The 21,663-nt window shown below is 40.4% G+C and overlaps 1 protein-coding gene across 1 annotated transcript in view; it reads left to right on the top strand.

Moving 5' to 3' along the window:
• gas1a (growth arrest-specific 1a) overlaps positions 1 to 19,268 on the top strand; it is a 41,826-nt gene extending 22,558 nt beyond the window's left edge. The window contains exon 3 of the mRNA XM_077714247.1: positions 15,894 to 19,268. Within this exon, the coding sequence (XP_077570373.1) occupies positions 17,837 to 18,628 (792 nt within the window). The 5' untranslated portion in view covers positions 15,894 to 17,836 and the 3' untranslated portion in view covers positions 18,629 to 19,268. The remainder of the gene's footprint in view (positions 1 to 15,893) is intronic.
• The last annotated feature ends 2,395 nt before the right edge of the window (positions 19,269 to 21,663 follow it).

Below are 21,663 nucleotides of genomic sequence, written 5' to 3' on the forward strand. Positions count from 1 at the left end.
ACCTTTTTACAATTTTGCCTTTTTTATCTTTAGTTTATTAAATAACCTTAACCTAAGAGTGTCATTAAATATTGTATTTCATTTTCTTGTCATTTTTTCCCTAATTTAAAACAGCTGCTTGTTATGAATTGGGCTGCTAGAGCAGTTGGAGTGCAGATTTTTCATGCTGAAGTCAAGCAGACAGCTCATATCTGGAAAAAATCTTAGAGTGGAACTTATACTGTATTTCTCTCGCCAATACGGATCTCCCAATGTTAATCAGATGGATATGGAATTACTGCAATGGGAATAACCATTCGAGGGTGAGGAGTTCTTTCCACTAGACTCCAGCACCAATTGTATAATAATAATCAGTGCTGAAAATGACTGAATAAATGGTTGAAATGTTAATGTGAAAGAAGGATTACAATGTTAATTTCAATGATAATGAAAAGCAAATGATGCTTGGGTTTAGAAACATATTCAATCTTCTGCATGGCCCAAAAAAAACCTCTTGGAGTGGGAGTTATTTTTGTTTTTCCCAGAGCTGTTACGCTAGATAAACATCAGAAAAATACAAGCAAGCTCAAAGACTTTAGCAGAAGACTGATGACATTCCATTGAGCTTCTGGGACTTCAGTCTCGTGGGGTCCATCTCATCTTCATTCGGACTTTTAGTATTAGGAGCAGCGGGGTCTTAATGGAATTGCACTGGTCTCTATTGTTGAAATTCAGGAAAGAGAGTTTATTTTTATAGAACCATTGATCTTAAGCACATTCTAGTCACGGACAAACCTTTGAGTTCTTTTACTTCTCTTAAAACTTTTAACTGTCACGCAGATGTAAGAAAATGGTGCTTAGCTATCACTGACGTAATTCTGTAAGTGAAACAGACGTGATTTAAAAGAAAAATTGCAATTCATGTGCACTTGTTTGCTCACTTCATTAAAAATATAGCTAAAATATGTAAATAACATGCAAATCATCAGTAGGAACCCAACTATTCCACCTCTGCAGTGAATCATCTACAGTATAACTGCTTGACTCACTTGCCTGACTTGATTTTGATGTTAATTATCATCAAATTTCTTGTAGTCTGTAGTCTAAGTTTGATGTGCTCTTTTTATCGGACTGACCCAGCACACATTTCATGCACTGTTGTTAGTAAACCTAATTTTCTGGTATCATTAGACCGTGTCCTTGCTGGTTACAAGCTCGGGGCCATAAGGCGGACGGGGGAGCATTCCTAATATTAGGTTTCCATTAGTTCAGATGCCAAAGCTCTTGAGTCATTTTAAAGCCTGTTGTCTTTGGACTAAAATCTGAATTCCAACCCGTGAGCTGTACAATCAGCTGATGTCTTGAGCCACGTGAATCCAACCTTTCTTTCTAGAACTACAATTTTAAGTACTAACTATTTTTTGGGTGTACATCTGCTATTTTTAGAATATTGAGCATGCAGAAAATGACACTGAAGATACATTTTATCACAATTATGCTGTATTATTTATTTTATAATATACAGAATGGGGGTACATCATAATGGCTATCAAGTTGCTGTGCACTCTGAAACCTCCATCTGGTGTTGTGTTCAACCATCATGTCGCCAGACTGCAACTGCATTGGAAAATACGACCACAAATTGCATATTATCTCTCTGACCAGCTGTCACCACCAGATAACAAAGGATCTCTTTCAGATTTTAAAATATATATATTTGCAACCCCACGACATTTGCGAGAATACGCGGAATGGAAAAGGAAATAATAGTTTTTTTTGTTTTTGTTTTTTCCGATCCACTTTATCCTCGCAAAGGTCGCAGGGGATGCTGGAACCTATCCTAAACAACTATGGGCACCAGGCGGGGCACTCTCTAAATTGGTGGCCAGCCAATTGATAACCGTACAAGACAGACAACCATTCACTCTCACACTCTACTTAGGGGCAATTTAAAGTATTCAACTAGTCTACCCTACATCTTTTTGGGATGTGTGAGGAAACCACAATACCTGGAGAAAGCCTACGAAAACCTGGGGAGAACATGCAAACTCAAGACAGTGAGGACTTGAATTTAAGATGACCAACTCTTTTTCAGTCTCATTAAATGCAAAAAACACTGTCTTATATTCGGCCCAACACTGTATATATTCACAATACTTGTGGATACAAGTTAAAAAATTCACCAATATAGGGTGTAGCCTGCCTTTCGACAAAGGTTAACTGGGATAGGCTCTAGGACACCAATGACCTTTGTGAGGAAAAGCAGTGAGGGTTTAAACATGTGACCAGTGACACAGTTTAGTCTCCATCCTGAGTCACAAATTCTCTGTCATAAATAACTTTTCTACTACTACAGTGATACTTATTCAAATAGCTAGTGGATAAAAGAGCCTGTTTTGGGAACTTGCTGGATTTTGTCAAAGTGTTAGTATCTTATTGCGATAGGAAGATGAAACCTAACCTGCCTCCTCATCCTGCGACTAGCTCTCTGATGGATGCTGGCAGGGGGTGTTCTCATGGAGGTTGCCTTATGCGGGCGTGCAGCTGTTTGTGGACTGAATTTATAGCTTGAAAGCGTTAGGGGCTGCTTCACATGTTCAAAGACTACGACCGGTTGTCTTTTCTGTGCACTCATCCAGCCACACTCAGCTCTAGTCTAATTCAGTCCATTACTGCAGTTCTCATTAGCAAATCATTATATATTGTATGTTTCCCATCGCTGACATACTTTAGTCCAGCATAATTGTGGGTTAGAATGCATGTACAGATTGAATAGTTTATTCTTCTATTTTTTTATTTAAAAAACTGAGTATTTAGTTCATATAATTGAAAATTCTCTTTACTATTGTTTCACCGAGTCTCACTCGAGACTTTTGGAATGGTTGCTTGGTGATCATCGGCTTAGGAAAGAATTGCAATGTTGCATTAAAGCCAAGGATCCCGGGTCAGGTTTCTAGAGAAAAACTCAAAATTGCTATTGCTAAGGTTTCCTCCCTTTTGCCAAGAAAGCACTTAACGTAGTTCTGACCTGTTAAGTTACTTATTCCTTCTTGGAAACCTCATTTAGGCGCATGGATTTTCAGAGAGCTAAAAACTAGACTATAATGTTTTACATTTACAACATAAATAACCGAGAAACACGGCCTTAACACAATACAAAGAAAACACTGTTCATGTTTGCTTTTTAATGGAGCTAAATAAGTTGCTCTTAGCATTATTTGTCAGCCCTGTATGGGTTTCTGTGTGTTTTCTTTGATGACGCAAAACAAAACATAGCAAATGGTGTTGTCAGATTGTAATCACAGTATACGTAACTTGTTTCCAAGACTGAATTTATTGCATGGTTTTCAAAGAGTAGCATTGTATGACCGATTACCCAGATTACCTATAATCTAAGTAATTACTTTTGGTGTGACTTTGTTATTCTTTGTATGTTTATTCGTGGGAAAAGAAAGATATAGTTGTACTGTTAGAGCCATTAAACGGTTTAGCATTACCCTAATACAGTTTGATCCAAACACATGGACTAACACACATACAAAATTGCCCTTTAAACTTTTAACAGGGAAAATGTAATTCAATAGGCACAAATATTTTCGCACCCCCGCCATTACTGGAATATTCGGCTCTAAAAATCCAACAGTTAATACAAAAAAAAAAAACTTGCTGCTTTGAAAATATAAAGCTGGTGTTGGAAAAAAATAGAAGAGTTGGAGGTGTAGAATGTTCCACACCATTATGGCAACAGGGCCACAATTATCTTGGAATAGTTTATGTCGGCCAACGGCCGTAATGTACGCTGTGCCTATCGAGAACATCAAAACCATTCTTGAAATCGATTCCAGAAGTTCTGTTGCAAATGAGTCCCATATGGTTTCAAGCAAAACAACTCTCCTGAATTTAGACAGAACTGCTGTATCTTTGCAGACTGCACAGTAGTCAAACTTGCCTGTTTGAACGTGTTTGCTTTAACGAAGCTATCATTCACTCTCGGATGGTTACATGGTTCCACATCGAATAGAAGTCTTGTAAAGTTTACTGAGCTGTGGCCATACTTTTTTATGCAGTGTCTCTAGATTCATATAGTATTTCTAATTATCCACCATCTTTTTGCAAGACAGTTGACAACAATTGAGCCTCAGTCTACTGTCTCTGATTATGCTGTCCGGGTCATTATAATTATTCAATTATTCATTTTCTAAATCGCTTATCCTCACAAGGGTCACGGGGCGTGCTGGAGCCTACCCCAGCTAACTAACAATATCAGGCAGAGGACACCCTAAATTAGTGGCCAGCCAATCCTAGGGCACCAGGTTACTGACAACTATTTATGCTCACACTCATACCGAAGGTCAAAAGTGTTCAACCAGCTTATGGTGCATTCTTTTGGGATGCTGGAGGAGACCCACGCAAACCTGGGTTCAAACCCTCCACCCCAGTAGCCCGAGGGTGAAGCTCTAACCATAGCACTGCCAGGCCACAACTAATGATTTTCTTTTAAATAAAAAAAAAACAGTTCTATATATACTACAGCAGGGGTTGGGAACCTATCTGACAGAGAGAGCCATAAGCAATACATCTTTTCAAATGTATTCCTTGAGCGCCATACTCGGAATTTAAAAGTAAAAATCAATGAAAATGTGTGAATTTTTGTAGTCATTTCACCACTTTCAAAGTACAAGAAGCATTCTGTTGACAACATTTTTACACTGTTGGAAATCAATGAGAAAATGCATGGAGAAGAGTCTAATGGAAAAAATATATAACTATACGCTAGAGGTAGTGTCGGCGCCACCGAATTGACATGACAGTTAACTCTTTCACCACCTGTTTCCATATTTTACCTCACAATTTAGCAGAGAGCAATTTGCATCCATTAAAATAGCCACATGTGGCTCCCGAACCATAGCTTCCCTAACCTTGTGCTACGGATCTGCTTATCCTTCTTGAGACAGAAAATTGATGTACCAACTGAGTCCTACCCCTCACACAAGCAAACATTCTAATTCTTTTAGAATGTCATCATCATGTGTGGATTATTAAAATATAAATAAATACTCAAATAAACACAGATTTTGAGATATTGCAGGTGCGTCAGGAATGCGAAGTCTTATAGGTCAATGTTATGGAAAAAAATGAAAAAAAATTAAAAGAGCATCCTGAGAAAACAGCCAAAATCAAAGCATCACAACATTTCTCATTGTATCACTTACAATGCCCACTTGAGTGTAATAGGCTAATCAGTTATTCTAAACACACAGACAAATTCCATTTTGCTCTGGTGACCTCTAGCCTGAGACCTCATAACTCCAAATCTCATCACATCTTTTGAATTTATTTTGCAAACATATCCTGCAAATGTGATAAAAATCCCGTTGTTCATTCCTAATTTACGTTATATATGGAATAGCAGAGTTGTAAACTCAATAACATTGATGAAACCTTAGTGCTTATGACGATTGAAAGTGGAGTTAGTGATATTGACATTAGTTTGATGAAGCATTCAGTAGCAGTGTTCACAGTACACTAACACGGGTGGAGTAATAGCTACCTACTGTAGTGTATGTGGTTGTGCAAGCACTCATTTAGCTCAACATATTATTACATGTTCAAGTTATAATTGACTCAGTTGTGCAAAGGTTCTCAGGCTCATCTCACTGCTTTTGTCATCGATATGGAGGACGAGGCTCTTGTGTGGCTTTGCCCAGAATGGTAAAACGGCTCGGGTTTCCTTGAAGCACACCCCCACACCGTTACCCAGAAAACCGTGCGGTTCTTTCAGCAGCCTTAACGAGACCTCCTAGAGCTTGTGTAGTGTTGTGGATGGTTGTGCAATGAAAATTTGATAAACTCGCATATTTTTCTCTCTTCTTCTATTAGTATACGGATACTTTAAATGCTAACAGGTGGATCATTCCATTTTTACATCTTCATCTGTTTTCGTTTATATGTTCTCACTTAAATTTTAAGAGATTATTGATATAATAGAGCATGTGGCTGTATACAGGCGTGTCAGCCTCGGTAAAATTAGAACATCACTTTGAGTGCTGACAGAAAAAAATGTAAAGGAGGGCACGCTGGTGGAATTTTTTGGAGATGACATGGCCTATCTGTCATGAGGTGCAGCTGCTCCTGTCAGGTGGAGGAGATGGAAGTGGTGGAGGAAGAAAATGATGTGTATATCAAGACCCTCAAGGGAGGCTCCCTTGTAAAAATCAGACCACTATTAAGGAATCATTTTAGAAAAATCACCAATGGTTCAGCATATTGTAGTACTTTTCTTTACATTCAATGTCAAAGAAAGCTATTACATGTAATTAGTGTAATTTAGTACAAAAGTATGTACACTATATTTCACTGTGCAAGTGATGAGCGATATAGAAAAACGCCATATGGGTCATTGTGCTGTCTTAATTACGATGTGTTACAATTTAATATACTTTTAATTATATAAAGAAAATGTATTTAAAGAGGAAAAAACATTAACTATGTGTCATCAATGTAGTAATATTTGCTTTTTGTTGTCATTTTTTTAGCTTATATCCTACCATTTTTTGTCGATAAATATCCAATTGAACTGAAGTTATTAGGATATTTATCACCATCACTGGTACTGAAATATGGTTATTTTCAACCAGCATTCCTAGTTAAAACATATTTGGCATATTTGTTCCCATAGTCAGTAACTATCTATGACCTTTATTATAGTTGGATAAATCACATCAATACAAGCGTGAGTGCTACAAGCTCGAGCTGAATTGTTGTATATTTCCATATATTGTCGTGTTATCCATCCCAGACTGTTTTATCCAATGATTGAATGTGGCTTAGTCAATTTCAATTTGGTCACTTGCAAAAAAAAAAAAAAGATATGCATCACATATCCCTGCAATATGTATGCTGTCAGATGGCCACCATGGCGCGGAATTTCATTTCAAACTAAAGAAAGGAAACATTTTCACCAATCTGGTGTTTTACAATCATTTGATTGATGTATCAGGTGATGCTTATTTAGCAGAAACACCATTGGTTAAACTGTCTATGCTTGGTCTGTTTGAACAAAAACCAGGACCTCTAGTACTTATTTTAAAGACTCCTGGGGTACTGATTAGATATTTTTCTATGAGGGAATCCACTCTTCCAAATATGGCAATGCTTTGAATTTGTCTGCGTAGGCAAAAGTCTTATCTCTCAGGGAGCGTTTCTCTTTTAATATAGAGCAAAAGACAAAGTCCTCTGGGATAGAATAGAGCTCATCCATCACCCATGTGAGAATAGGTTGTGCAGATTGTGTGGCAGAAAAAAAAACAGGCTTTACCAACATTTTGGGATGAATTATGTTTGACCTTTGAGTTTCCACTGTATGCTGATTTTATTGTTCTTAAACACCTTCTTTGATGTGAAAATGCAAATGCACGTGGACACACACACACACTCCAATCCATTTTCCTCACACACACACACACACCATTCTGAGACTTATCTTAAGTTCAAAGCAAAGCCCGGGTGTCTCTACTCTTCTGTGAAGAGGCTTAGGCAACGCTTAGAAAATGCTTTTATGATAAGAACTAATTGTACTAGCGCGATTGCTATCAGACATTTAAGACCTAATCACACTGACCTTTCCGCAGTGTTGAGAATTGTTAGCTCTATTTTTCAAGACAGAATTATTTGGGTATCTAGTAAACAAGACAATAACAAATTGTATCTGTCAATAATCGAATAGAAACAAAGATTGAAAAAAAATCATGTATTTTTAAAGATAATGAAAGGTGTCGAAAATACTACACATAAATATGGTTCTTCATGAGAGCAATCTCACCTCTTGAGTGTTAACCCAATGATGGGAACTTCTTTGATTCATTGGCTCCCATTGAAAGAAAGGCAGTCCTTACAGTTGAAATGAACTGTGCATATATTTTTGTCAAAGGCAGAGAATGATTGAAATCATGAAATACATTTTACCACGTCAGCCGCACAGTGGAAGACCTGGCTTCAAATCCAGGTCGTTCCACTTGTGTGGAGTTTGCATGTTCTCTTTAGATTATGTTAGGGTCACCATAGTGACTTTTTGAGTAATATAGTATTGCAGAATACACAGCCAAACAGATCACAGGTAATATGCAATTTACCACTACTGTCCATGTGTATCCTCACAGGTTGGCTGTGATTAGACAGGAAAAAAAGCATCCTGCTGTAAATTTTCTAAACTTCAATGGAGGTACTTACATCCTGTACTAGCAATGTAACTAATGTAACAACCTATTTTTTTTTAATTGAGAAGTGTAATGCCTTACAATTATTCATTACTGAAAAAAATTATACCATAGAGCAATGCATTATATCCAGCATTGGTATTAAACCCCCCAATCAATAATACTTTGATAATATTTTTTATACTTAAGCTCATTTTTAATGTTTACCTTTACCCTCATGATTTATTGAAAGCTATATTCAAATTGCATGTACGAAAAAGGAAAAGTCCTGTAAGAAACACCTTTTTGACATTTATGAGATTACCTTTATTAACTGTTGTGATGTAAACTAGTATCAGACAACCAGATTGCATAAACCCTTGTGATTAGCTTCATTGGCATTGACAAGGAAGGCGCCTTTGAAACGACCGCATTGACAAAATCCAGGTTTGGACGGTGACACCGCTCATGACTTTATTAAGTGAAGCTGAGGCAGCAGCTGTTGCCTTCTCTCTCCTTTCCTAATTTCATCAGCTCCACTTCATGAGAGCCGGCCATTTTTTACCCGAATGTCACCACAGGCGTGTAAAGCGTATAAACTGCCGGTTTACTTTAACGGCTACTCTCTCGACATCTTGGCTGGCAGTCATTTCCAGGTGATGGAGTAAGCCTCTTTCTTAAGTTCTGAGGCCTAAATTTGACGTTAAAAGAGTATCATTAAGGCTCCTGAGTATTCTTTCCGCAGAAGCTTGATGGAAGAAAATGTCAGGGAATGAGAAAAGTCTCCAAGTTGGCATTATCCAGCCATTGCCGTATGATAACCCCATGCTGATTGATGCTCTGCTCTTTTATCTTCATTCACGGTGTACAGATTGTGACAGAAAGCATGTCTGGAGCGAAGAAGGGGTAGATTGTTAGCTTGTAGATGGATCAGAGGTTTGCCTTGTGCTGGATGGATGAGTGTATTTACTGGGGGTCTGTCAGACTGCCAGGCTCCATACATAGACAGTCTGAGTTCTTGAAATTACTGCCATTATGCCAGATGTCCCCTAATTCCCCCCACCAAGACTGATATGGTATGTAATACATTTGAGGCTTAAACTCTGCCATCTGGTTGTAGTAGAAGGGATCATTTTCAAAATAGCAATTTACCGTGACCCAGATATTTATTTTCAATAATTTACCTTATATTCATTCATTTTCTGTACCGCTCACCCTCACAGCTGTTGCGTGGGCTTCTGGAGCCTATCCCAACGGGGCAAACCCTGAATTGGTGGCCAGCCAGTTGCTGGGCACAAGGAGATAGGGGACAACCCCTCCTGCTCACACTCATCCCCAGGGGCAATTTAGAGTGTTCCACAAGCCTAGGCTGCATATTTTTTGAGGATGTTTGAGAAAACCAGAGTACCTGGAGAAAACCCACTTATGCCCGGGGAGAACATGTAAACTCCACACAGGACACTTCCGACATGGGGTCGAACCCTGGTTCTCAGAACTGTGAGGCCAATGTGATAGCCACTCGGTCCCTGAGCCACCATTAACATTGCATGTTTTATTTTTGCAACAATGTACAGTAGAAATATCTGTTCAATTAGATTAATAGTTATGATTTTAGATTTTTCATCTGTTGTAATCATTTTCAGTATGTGTTCATTTTTTGCATGTGGAAGCCACCTGATGGTGTCGTGGTTTAATTGCCTAACTTCGGTGTGGCCAAGCGTCCGATTGATTCCCACTTTGTGGCAGTGTGACTATGAGTGTGAATGGTTTTCTGTCTTTCTGTATGCCGTACAACTAACTGGCGACCAGTTTAGGGTGTATTATACCTTTCGTCTGTAGTCAGCTGGGATAGGCTCCAGCACCCCGTGACCGTGACAAAGAAACTTGATTTCAATCATTTTCTGATCATTTGCTGCAAGCCTCTCTTAAATTAAAATGGATTGGACGGTTATCGGCGTGAGTGGCAGCCGAGAAATTAAAAAGACACGTCTCCACTGTTCATCTGGATCAGCTGTATGGATTAGCAATGGAATTCATTTGGAGATTGGTTGCCAAAACCCTCCAAGTCAAATTTGGGAAGGTGAACCAGTTAGCAGGCCCTTGACGCATCGTAAAAAAAGTATCTGAAAGCAAGCTGCTGCACATCCCCTCTTGCATTCCTGAGAGGACGGCCAGAGGCTGAGCTTCGAGAAGAGGACGATGGGGGAATGAGGTCATAAACTTTTGTCCATCAAGTGGAACAGTGTGTGCAACTAGAGTCAATATGCAAATTAATTCATCGGAAATCCCATATCTCTATATACTTGTACAATGACAATAAAGGCATTCAATGAAATTCACTATTATTATTTTCATTCCTACATGATTTCTGTTCTTGTGGCCAATTTTGACCATGGAATAGTTGCACTATTAGAATGCATTTTTTGTCAAGTATTAATGACTTGTGATGCTGTTGTGATGTTGATCTCATTATTCAGTTCGTCTACCTCCAAAATTTGACTAAAAAATTTAAAGCAAAATGCAATTTTGTGGTTTTTAGTCTCCTCCCTAAGATTATAAATGTTGCATGAAGCCTTATAACGAAAGCAATGTGCCATCAGCCTTATTCGCTCCCGCTGCCATGTTAGGAGTGGAACAGGGCAAGTGAGTCGCAACAAGGGAGTCGACTTGTTTATTTTTGTCAGTCAGTCCTAAGATTTGAGCATCACGTCATTTAACGTGCAGTGAAATCCGTTCCTAGCGGGAGTTTATAGAAGAAACCCATCATGTAAGCAGACTATGCTCACTTATAATCAAACGTGTTTATCTTTACCTAGCAAGGAGTATTAGCTTTTTGCTTTGTTGAACTGTGCTTAGTTCTGACCAAGTACGAAACATTTTCCGTTCAACCTTAGCAATGAAGCTTCCTGCTGGGAAGAAGCCGTAAATTCAGGAATGGAGTTGTAACCTCGTGACTTGAGGTGACTTCTTTAGCCCCTACCTGACAGTGCTGAATTACTTCAGCCCCCTGATGGATTACCTGCGCTTGACCTGGGGTTCCAGCTGCGATGAATCTTTCCAAAGTCATCTGGGGCCCTGGGAGAGTTATTGCCGAGCTGTTATCAGCTAAAAACAAGTTGTTGGGGCAAAACATCAGGTTTTAAGTTTTCAAAACCCTAATGAGGAGGAATAAATCTTCAGACTATAGTTGTGGAGCAACACGTCTTGGGAATGTCAGGCTCAGTCATTGCACCGTATCTGATGACTATTACTGATTGTAAGCTGTCCATGCGACATGATTTGTGTGTTGCGTGTAGCCCGGTCACAGAAATCCACCCAGAGTTAAGAGTTCACGGAGGATTGATGCATCTCTGTTATGTTAGACATGTGCTTTTTATTTAGTCGCCAGGCAGCCTTATCATCACTGCTGGGAACGGGCCCCCGCAAATGTCTGTCGGGGACATTGGCAACCAGTCACTGACTTTTAAAGACATTCTCTCTGTCTTGTGTTTCATATCTTATCTTAATTCTTTAGAGGATACTCAATGAACTCATTGACTGCCATTCGCAGTGCTAGACCTTTAATCCAGTTTGATTGAGAGGGGGCGAATGAACATTTGTTGAAAGATAAGCATTCACAACAAGCATTCCCAGTTTAAATGAAAGTTATTGTGGTCGATGGCAAAATGAGTTAAATGCAACAAAATATAGGAATAAATAAACAAACCTACAAACCCGTTATCAGGCTGTGTAACCAGAGCCTTTTTCTTTTAATTCATTTTGATGTCATAAATGTTTTTATTAACATTTTCACTCATTTGGAACTGTATTCATAAAAATATATATCCATTTTGTGTTTATGCAAGAGACAAAATACTGATTCCCCAACTTTAACAATGTATTTCTGCGAAGATAAAAAATAAAACAACAACAAAAAACACACTTAAAATGACCAGTTAGTCCAATGTTAAAGAGATCTGAAAGGATGACAACAAATGTGAATCACTCTTGTCCAAAAACTTGGAAGAAGCATCTGCACAAAAACGTTCTGTTTTAGTTAACTCGAGTGTATACTTCACAAAAAGCAACTTGTGAAGTTATATTGTACTGAGTACCGTCCCAACCCTGATGTTGTTACCTCTAAAAAAATATCCTCTATATTTGAATTCTGATTATGTTAAGCTTCAACTGTGACTGACTTACAATTTGAAACAAGCCAAGTCTGTGTGAAACTCCACAACAATCTTTTAACATTTAGATTTGATCATCCGATGCCTGCGGGATTTCGGAAAGTTCTTTTTTTTTAAACACCAGAAGGTTTGAGCAATTGGTGTGTTTGGGGTATAGAAGGATAGTGCTTTGGAAGACAAGTAGGGTGAGAGGGCTCGGGGGTCGGGGGGGTCTGTCGTAGAGGCATGTGTGTAGTGAACAGCTGCAGGAAGACCGGCCCTTTGCCTTTCTTAGACATGTGGACCGTGGGTGGAAGCAAGTGTGTGTGCATATGTGTGCAAGGGCACTTACAGATGGGCTGGAGGAGGGGAGGCAAAAAGAAAAAAGTTGACGGTTTTAACAGCCTACCCACATCTGTTTATTTAGAAAAGAAGCCATTGTGTCATTGAGTTATTCTAACAACCTACTTCAGGGCCGATGTTGGTCCCACAATGACGGCTTTTTAAATACACAGTTTACACTTCTATGAAGTGCCTCACAACTGCGTCGGAGCCTGCGGAACATGCCAAATGGGGGAACATACTAGGGTTTCAAATTCCCCTTTGCACTTCTTGACGTCTCTATAGACGACTGCTATGCCAAAGGTGGGCTTGGGAAGCTCCGGTGGGGGTCGTTTGAGCCCATTTGTTTGGGAGTAGAGTTCTTAGGCTGGGATTTGATGCTTAATGGAATTTCTCCAATTGAATTCCTTATGATTGTTTCATAGAAAGACAAAGCATCAAAGATTTTTGTTGTATGATTTGAGTTTTTAAAGTGTTCTCTTCAATTTATAGTCAACTGTTCTTTTTGTTGGGGGTCATTTGTTCCGCGAGGTCTCATGGTAGTATGATAGTCTTAACAGCTGGTTGGAGTGACCCTAGGCCCAAAAGCAAATTATAGTGGGACTTCTGGGTGTATATAAGTTACCTGCAGTTCAGTAAATACTCTTTTTCTATTCTGCAGTACACCTGGCACCCAGACAGTGGAAAGAAATCCCTGAGCCAAAACATTTTTTAAAAATCTGGAGGAAAGAAGTATTGGCGTTTTGTTGAATGTTTAGTTGGACATTCACCAGGACTTTCAACTGGAAAGCCGATCAGCTGTTTCCAAGAATCCTTCAAAATGGCTGGCAACCAGCCTAGGGTGTGCCTGTGCAACCATTTGAAAAATACCTTTTGAGACAAGATGTACAGATTTTGTTCATTAAAACTGGGCATTTGAACAGTCTGATGATTTATTTTGTAAAATCACTGATCACTGTTTTTCAAATTACTCATTGGCTACATGTAATGCTCATAAATATCCAAGCCATTTTAAACTGCAACAACAGATTTGCTGTACATGGAAGGATCAATCATGAAACACAATACATTTCTTTCTTAGGACATGTTCTACAAAACAAAATTGGACACACCAGTGCCTTGTTACCAGAAAATATCATCCTCCGTCGTCTGACTTGAGTTTTCTGTTGAAGGTCAACTACAAAACTTTTTAGTTCAACTGTTTCATTTCCAACCGGTACCATAGATATACATCTTTGTGAATATGACTGGACGTGAAATCAAAGTGTAGGTTACCCAAAGCAGGACTTCTGTAGTTTTTGAAACGTCACATTGCAGCTCAATCATTCCCCTGATCAAGGTCTAACGTTGCTGTTTGATGAATTGCTCTTTTGACCTCATGGTTCTCATTTTTGAAGCTGGTGTTATAACTTTTAAGCGGAAATGCTTTTAAGTGTCTTCTCATCATTTGGACGCCAGATGATAAGAGCGACTTTGTGGTGTCTCAAAGTTCTTCTCCTTTCAGTTTGTTTGACTTGGCTGTCACACATAGTATGCTTTTAATTTTAATGAGCTTTTATTTTGGTTATGAATTCTGGATCATTGACAATGAGCTTTGAAAAATCACTCCTGGACCGTGTTTTGTTCTGAGACAGTCTCAAGGTATTTTTCCACAACATTGTCCAATGGACTGTGTTAATAAGGGTCAGCAAGGCCGATACCCATTTGACATGATGGATGACTTTAATCACAATGATTAAAGTACACCCCATCGACACGGAAAAGATATAAGACTTCGTTAAACATTAACCTCATTTGGAAGGATTATGAAGAATGGAAATTTGAAATTTTAGGTCTTTAATTGTCTCAGGAAACTATTACTAATGCCGCTTTTATTACACAAAAAGTCCCTCTTGAGTTACTCATCCGTCTTAATGAATTGTACCCTTGTAGTAATCGCTTATGGATCGCTGTGCAGCTCCAATCCGAACAGATCAGCGGAAATCTCCGGAAGAGGACGGAAAATGCAGAGGCAAATTAACAGGCAGACACGAGGAAGGAAATGAATGCATAATCTTGCTTGGTTCTGTTCCAAATAACTTATTACTTGACATTATCACAGCTTTGAAACCCCTAGGAGGAAGCAATTTGAATGGATAGTTCTTTGCAGTCATTTCCTGTATTTGTATAATTCCGCATCGTGACGGGATGCCATTATTCAATGACTGATAAAGTCCTCACGAAAAGGGCGTCCCATTATGGAAACCCATTATGCTTGTTTTGAAGCAACTATTAACAATACTTATAATTTTGTCCGTCTCTTAAATTGATTTTGGAAAAGGAAAAGTTCTTGGATTTTAAAGCCTAGTTTTCAGGGCAGGATATCTGGTTTATTCACCAGCTGCTGACACGGAAAGTATTGGAAGGTTCCATAATCTCACAGTCCTCTCCTTAATGTAAGGATGAAAGATTTTTAGTCGGCGGCTATATTTAAGCACTTCCCTTCTTGTGCAAAATGTTTTCACCTAAGCTGTGGAATTCATTTCAGATCTGCAGCTATTCCTAACTTCATTGGTTTAAAAGATTCTGATACTACAAATGTGTGCATGGAAAATGAAGTCAACTGAATGGGACGTTAGGGCTGAGTAATTTTAAGATCGACACCATAGATAAAAAAAAAATGATGGTTGGACTCTGTAATCAAACGTGATAATTACAAACATATTGAAACAAATTTCAAACATATTGAAGATTAAAATTGAATGAATTTTGAAAGGGAGCAAAACGGTTATCAAATCAATCCCGTTGCCACCGTGTGGACCTCTAACCCGGTCTGCTCACATCAAAGTCGGGTGGTAGAACCACTGCACCGTTAGGTGCCGCTGGTGCAATTTATAGTTTGAAAAAGACAGTAAATTGGAATACTTCTTTTGGCCAGTGGCCATATTACCCATCCAAATATGAGGGTACTAACTCATTGACTGCCATTCATGGCCATAGACGTCCAATCTGTTAGAACTGGGAGGATTGAGAGCAATTACTATTTGCTACTACTAATCCCAAATGAAATGGATTGTATGTTTATAAATGTCTTATATAAATCTACAATCAAAAGATGCACCAAAGCGTTCTGCACCAGTAAAATAAATGAAATAAACAGGTTGGATTTGAGTGCTCACTTTTTTCTTTAAAAGCACTTGAAGCAACAATCGTGTTCATGTTTGGAAATCTTCTTCCGTCTGTCCCTTAGGTTCCATTCTTTATGCTGCTGGGACTGCTGCAGTATTGAGTTGCTTTCCTAGTATCCATCATTTTGGACGAGTCGGGACCTTGGAGCAGCGCCAGCAGTGTCTCGGCTAACCGGCCGTAACTGACATTGAGTGCATTGTTTGCAGCGGAAAGCTCAGCCCTGTGGCCTAAAGGTACATTCCAGAGATCAGAAACACAAACAGTCTTTGTGCCCTTACTGCTCTCTTTCCCGGACTCCCTCATCCACATCAAGCCTCCGTTGCTAAACGGCCTCCTCCGGCTCGTGTGTCAACATGTGGGCTATCGTTTTACTTGCAACCCATAGACACATCACAGGCGCACACATCACATACTCGTTCGTCATGTGGACGGCCTCTTTGAGAGAGACTGTGAAATCAAGACTGATTCTAAAACAAACCGTATTCACGTTTTATTGACTTTGTCAGTAGAAAAACAAACGTGTGTGAATGAGCATGTAAACCGATAGATTAAATGAACATTAATTGTCTATTTGAACATCTGAATTTTATTTAGCGTTCAACAGAAGCACTGTGAAGCGGGGGTAGGTGTTAACTGAGGATGACTGGTTCAGAAAATGAATAAATTAATGAATAGAGTGCAGGAAGAATAACAAAAACATAAAATTAGGAGAAAAAAAGTTATTGTAGAGAATTACACTGGCCTCTAGGGGCAGTGTCTACATTTGGCAGGTAAATAATAGTATTGAACAGACTGAGCTTTAAATCTTCAAATATTATTAAACATTCACCTATTAATCGTGATAAACGAGGTTATATCGAAATATAGCGGCCTAGTGGTATGAGTGGTTAGCGCGGCGGCCTCACAGCTCTGGGGTCCTGGGTTCAAATCCAGGTTTATGCAGTTTACATGTTCATTTTCTGAACACCACTTTATCCTCATTAGAGTCACGAGGGGTGCTGGATCTTATCCCGGCCAACTTTTTGTACTTGGTGGAGGGAACCCCTGAGGAGGCTTGAAGAGAACATGCAAACTCCACACGATGAGGACCAACCTGGGATCGAACCCTCGACCCCAGAACTGCATTGCCAAAATGCTCACCACTAGTTTACCGCGCTGAATCAAAATTTGGCTTTAAAAAAAGTCATTAAATGTCAATGTTATATAATAACACTTGGGCTTTCAAATTGACAAACAGCATGTAAGTGTTAGCATTCTGAGTTTTATGACCCTTGAGATTGAAATAAATCTAAAAAATGGGGGGGCAGTCAGAGAATAGGGGCCAGACAATGCAAGAAAAGACAAGTGACCTCAGCCCTAAGTTTTGTTGTTCTTCACCCTCACCCTCTTTCTCCTCCTGGTCCTGGGCCCAACTCCCGCCCTCCACACGTCAAAGCCACAACAAGGGGGAGTAGGGGGGCAACCAATGAGCTGCCGCGGGCTTCCGAGTGGAGAGGGGCCGGGGATCTCGCACACAAAATGCCCAAAGGCAAGAGAGTGCAGGACCACTTCGCGATCCACAAGTCTTGTTTTCTCTCCTACCTTTGCACAAGTTTGTTTAAGGGACACTTGACGGATCGGACGCGAACAACTTTGGAGGACTTTTTAGGCAGCTGATTTTTAATATTTTTTGGAGCGTTGTTCGCCAGGACTGCGTCGGAACTCGCGGAAAGGAAAAGGGGGTGCATATGGAGTGCTGAGATGGAATGATTTGTCCATGAAAAAGTCCCGCAAACAACTTTGGGGCGTCTCGTGTTTGGGATAAATGGGCACGCGGAGCGTTGACGGAGCCGGTGTCCCACGGCAGCCTGTTGATCGGGCTCTGAATTTCGGATTAACTTTATTGGAAGTTGGCGTTCAAGTTTGCCTTATGCCTGTGTTGTGAGTTGAAGCGCCCATCACGCCACCGCCACCACCTCCTCCTCCTCCAGCAGCACCACCACCACCACCACAACCGCCGCCGCCATGGCAACCATCGGCGCGCTGGCACGGACCCTCTGTGGCTCCCCGGGCCCACTAACGTGGGTTCTTCTTCTGGTAGCGTGCTTGACCGCCGCTTCCCCAGCACACGGCCGGAGACTCATCTGCTGGCAGGCCATCCTCAACTGCCAAACGGAGCCCGAGTGCAACTACGCGTACGATCACTACTTGCGCGCTTGCGGGCCGGTGCTCAACGGCGACCGCAAGAAGTGCCCCAGTCATTGCATCTCGTCCCTGGTGCAGCTTAACTTAACTCGAAACGGGCCCGCGCTGGAGGACTGCGGCTGCGGGCACGACCCAATGTGCACTCGTACCAAGCGGGCCATCGAGCCTTGCCTACCCCGGACGACCAGCACGGGCTGCACGGAGGCCAGGCGACAGTGCGAGCGCGACCTGCAGTGCAGCTCCACCATGCGCGACTATTTGCACCACTGCGGGAAACTTTTCAGCGGCGCTGTGTGCACCAACGCGTGCCGCAACGTGATCGCCAACATGCGCAAAATCCCCAAGGGACAGCAGCTGGACACTTGCATGTGCGACGGTACCGAGAGGGCCATTTGCGAGTTTGTCAAAAGCAGCATGAAGAGCCTTTGCTTCGACACCCCGGAGAGGGAGGAGAGCAGCGGCTCCCACGACAGCTACGAGCCGGAGGACGACGAAGACTACCCGGACTCATACTACCGGGAAGAGTCGGAGAACGGAGTCTCCCACCCGGAGCTCTGCTGGGCTTCCACTCTGCTGCTGGCGACCATTTTGGCTCTAAAGCCACTCTTTTGATCAAAAGTTGGAGGACTGCACAAACTTTTGAATAAAGGACTTTAGTGGATTATATTTCCTATGCAAATGAAACCAGAGGGATATGTAGTAGTACTTTTGTTGCTCACACTCACCAGATGCTTGGCCCATATATAATATTGTGAGAATCTTCTGTACTTTTTACACAGAGCCTGCAGCAGTGTTTTTAAGTCGACACAATGCTGTGCACTGCCAACCTTGTTTTGCTTGTTGATTTTTCAAAGATATGAGCTATTTTTATATGACTGACAGTTGCCTCTTGGGGGTATCTGATTTATGAGTATTTAATGCTGGAATCTAAAAAAAATAAGTGTAAATAGCAAAAGGGTTAAAGAGAAAATAATTTATTACATGCCAACTAGTCATATCCAAATATTTGTAGTGTGAATAAAAGAATTCCAGCTTTAAAGGGAAGTTATTATTGCTTGTAATCTCTTGTACATTGTATATATGTCTATAGCCAATATAGATTTGTCTCTTCCAGAAAATGCTCTATTGTGCAGGATATGTACTGCTTTATTGACTGTGTTTAGCCTATAGAAAGAAATGTCTAAATCCACTGTATGGCTGCCTTAATGATATACTTTTAATAGAAGGCATAAAGGAAAACTTGAATACATCATCCCATGACTGTGACTTATTTTTGTAGAGCGGTTTACACTTTTGAATTGACTTGCATTACCGTAAACAAACAGTCATAACAAGGAAACATAAAAAATAGAAGCTCATTGAATCACATTTTGGCAACGGAATGAATCTGTCAACTAATTTTGGCCCTTTTCTTGACACGAGCTGTGGAGTCTTTATGCTTGCTGCCTGACTGATAGTTAAATGACCTGCAAAATCTTGATTTAAATTGATAGAAATCTACCCCCCGTAATGTACTGTACTGTGATATAAGGCAGTCACAATATGAGCAATTAGAAATTAATTTACAAGCTCGTGGGTGACATATGGGCTTCCACCCGTTGACTTTCTATAGTGCTTGTCCTCATTAGGAACCAGCTGACTTTGGGAAAGAGGCGGGGTTCACCTTGGACTGGTCGCTAGCCAACCACAGGGCCGGTAGAGACAAACAAGCGTTTACGCATTCGTCAGAGTGAGCTAAACCAATCCCGTGCTAATCGGTGGAAAATTGGTAAAGCAATAATTAACTCGCACATTGCCGTACAGTAGATATACACTGAAGTCTTTTATGGGCCTAACATGAATGCTAATTAGAATCCAGTTGCTTTGAGTCAACATTATTATTATATATGACTGAGAGTTTAGATACACATTCTGAGCAACATTTTTTAATGCAACCATTTTATTTTGACTGAGTGGGCAGCCAACTCTGCCTGCCCCCCAGTTAATATGGATTGGATGTCTAACGCCGACCATGGCGCTAAAGTGTGATCATTCATCCAAAAAGAAACAAACAGTAGTGGTGGGACATTATGGTTTGCTTGGAATGTTGTGGAAGTAAAACGTAAACAACTGGGAAGTAATGTTGCATATTGATATTCATGGCTTCTGCCATGATCATCATCTTCACGTAGATGGAAATTCTTGTCATACTGAGAGCAAGTGAAGTAATTTTTTTTCCCCATAAATAGTGTGTGTGGATTTGGCCAACCGGTGGAGCAGTGGTTCTGCCCTCTGATTGATGCGGGCAATATGGGTTTGATTCCCGCTTGAAGTTGAATGAATGAAGAGAGTAAATGAAAATGGTAAGCCTTTACATTGACTATTCATTCATTAATTTTCTGAACTGCTTCATCCTCACTGGGGTTGGGGGTGCCGCAGCCTGTCCTAGTCAACTCTCGGCACCAGACGGAGGACACCCCGAATCGGTAATCATCCGATTGCAGGGCACGAGGAGACGGACAACCATTCACGCCCACAATTTTACCTAGGGGCAATGTAGTGTGTCCATGAGCCTACCATGCATGTTTTTGGAGAGTGGGAGGAAACCTGAGTACCCGGGGAGAACCTGAAAACACCACAGAGGTAGACTGACCTGGATTTGAACCCTGGACCCCAGAGATGTGAGGCTGACGCGCTGAGTACACAAACCGCAGTCCGCTTACTTTGTTTAGTATACTGTAAAACAAAAAGTTGGCGGAACTTGAAAGATTAAGTCAACCAATTGTTTACGTTGAGATAAAAAACCTAAAAAAAAATTAAAAAAACTTAATATATTGTAAATAAACTGAACTTTGGTTATGTGGGTTAAACGTTTAGGCACACTGGACTTCTGTTCAGGTAGAAGTTAAACGTGTTAGTTAACCATACTAACTTGATAAGTTATCTGTTAAAACTCAATGTTTTAAGTATGTATTTTAAGTTTAAACTAAGTGTTCAAGTAAACTGAATTTCCTGTTTACAGTGTTATCTTAATGAAATGAGACAAGGATACTTAAAATAATATATACTTTATATAACTTTGAATTTGAGTTTTGTCTACTTAACGTCGGAAGAATTCAATGGAAGTTGAATTTTTTACACTACTCAAAAAAGTAGATCTCCCTTTCAAAGAAGTTTCTTTCTCACACCAATTTCCAAGTTATACATGTACTTGATTACATTTAGCGCATGTGTACAGTTGTTAGTGTGGTCTGTCAATGATTTGCAGCAAAATGATTTATTTAGAAGGAGGGGGTATATGAGGAGGGCTCTTCAGTTGAATGGATGGAGGAGAAGTCGAGTGGCATCTTTGTCATGGAAATGTTAAGCACATAATAGTTGAGCGGCACAATGGCGAGGCACTTCATTCTTTCAGGCCGGCTTGACACCTCTGGAGAGGCGAGCGGCAGGGAAGCATGTGGGAACGATCTTGCCGCTGCTGCGAGAAAACGGGAAAATCTTGGCAAGAGATGCTTTTGTAAAATGATCTTTTTCCGTGAGTAATTGCTGTTTCGGGCTCCATTATGAGGTGTAAGAAAAAAAAACAAGCAAGAAAAAGCAACGTTCTTTTTATTGTTCATCAGTGTTATGCCCCTTAAAGATGCCAAAATACTCCAAAAGTCCCCTCA

Source organism: Stigmatopora nigra, chromosome 4 (genome assembly GCF_051989575.1).
Source record: "Stigmatopora nigra isolate UIUO_SnigA chromosome 4, RoL_Snig_1.1, whole genome shotgun sequence".
In the NCBI taxonomy this organism is placed as follows: domain Eukaryota; kingdom Metazoa; phylum Chordata; class Actinopteri; order Syngnathiformes; family Syngnathidae; genus Stigmatopora; species Stigmatopora nigra.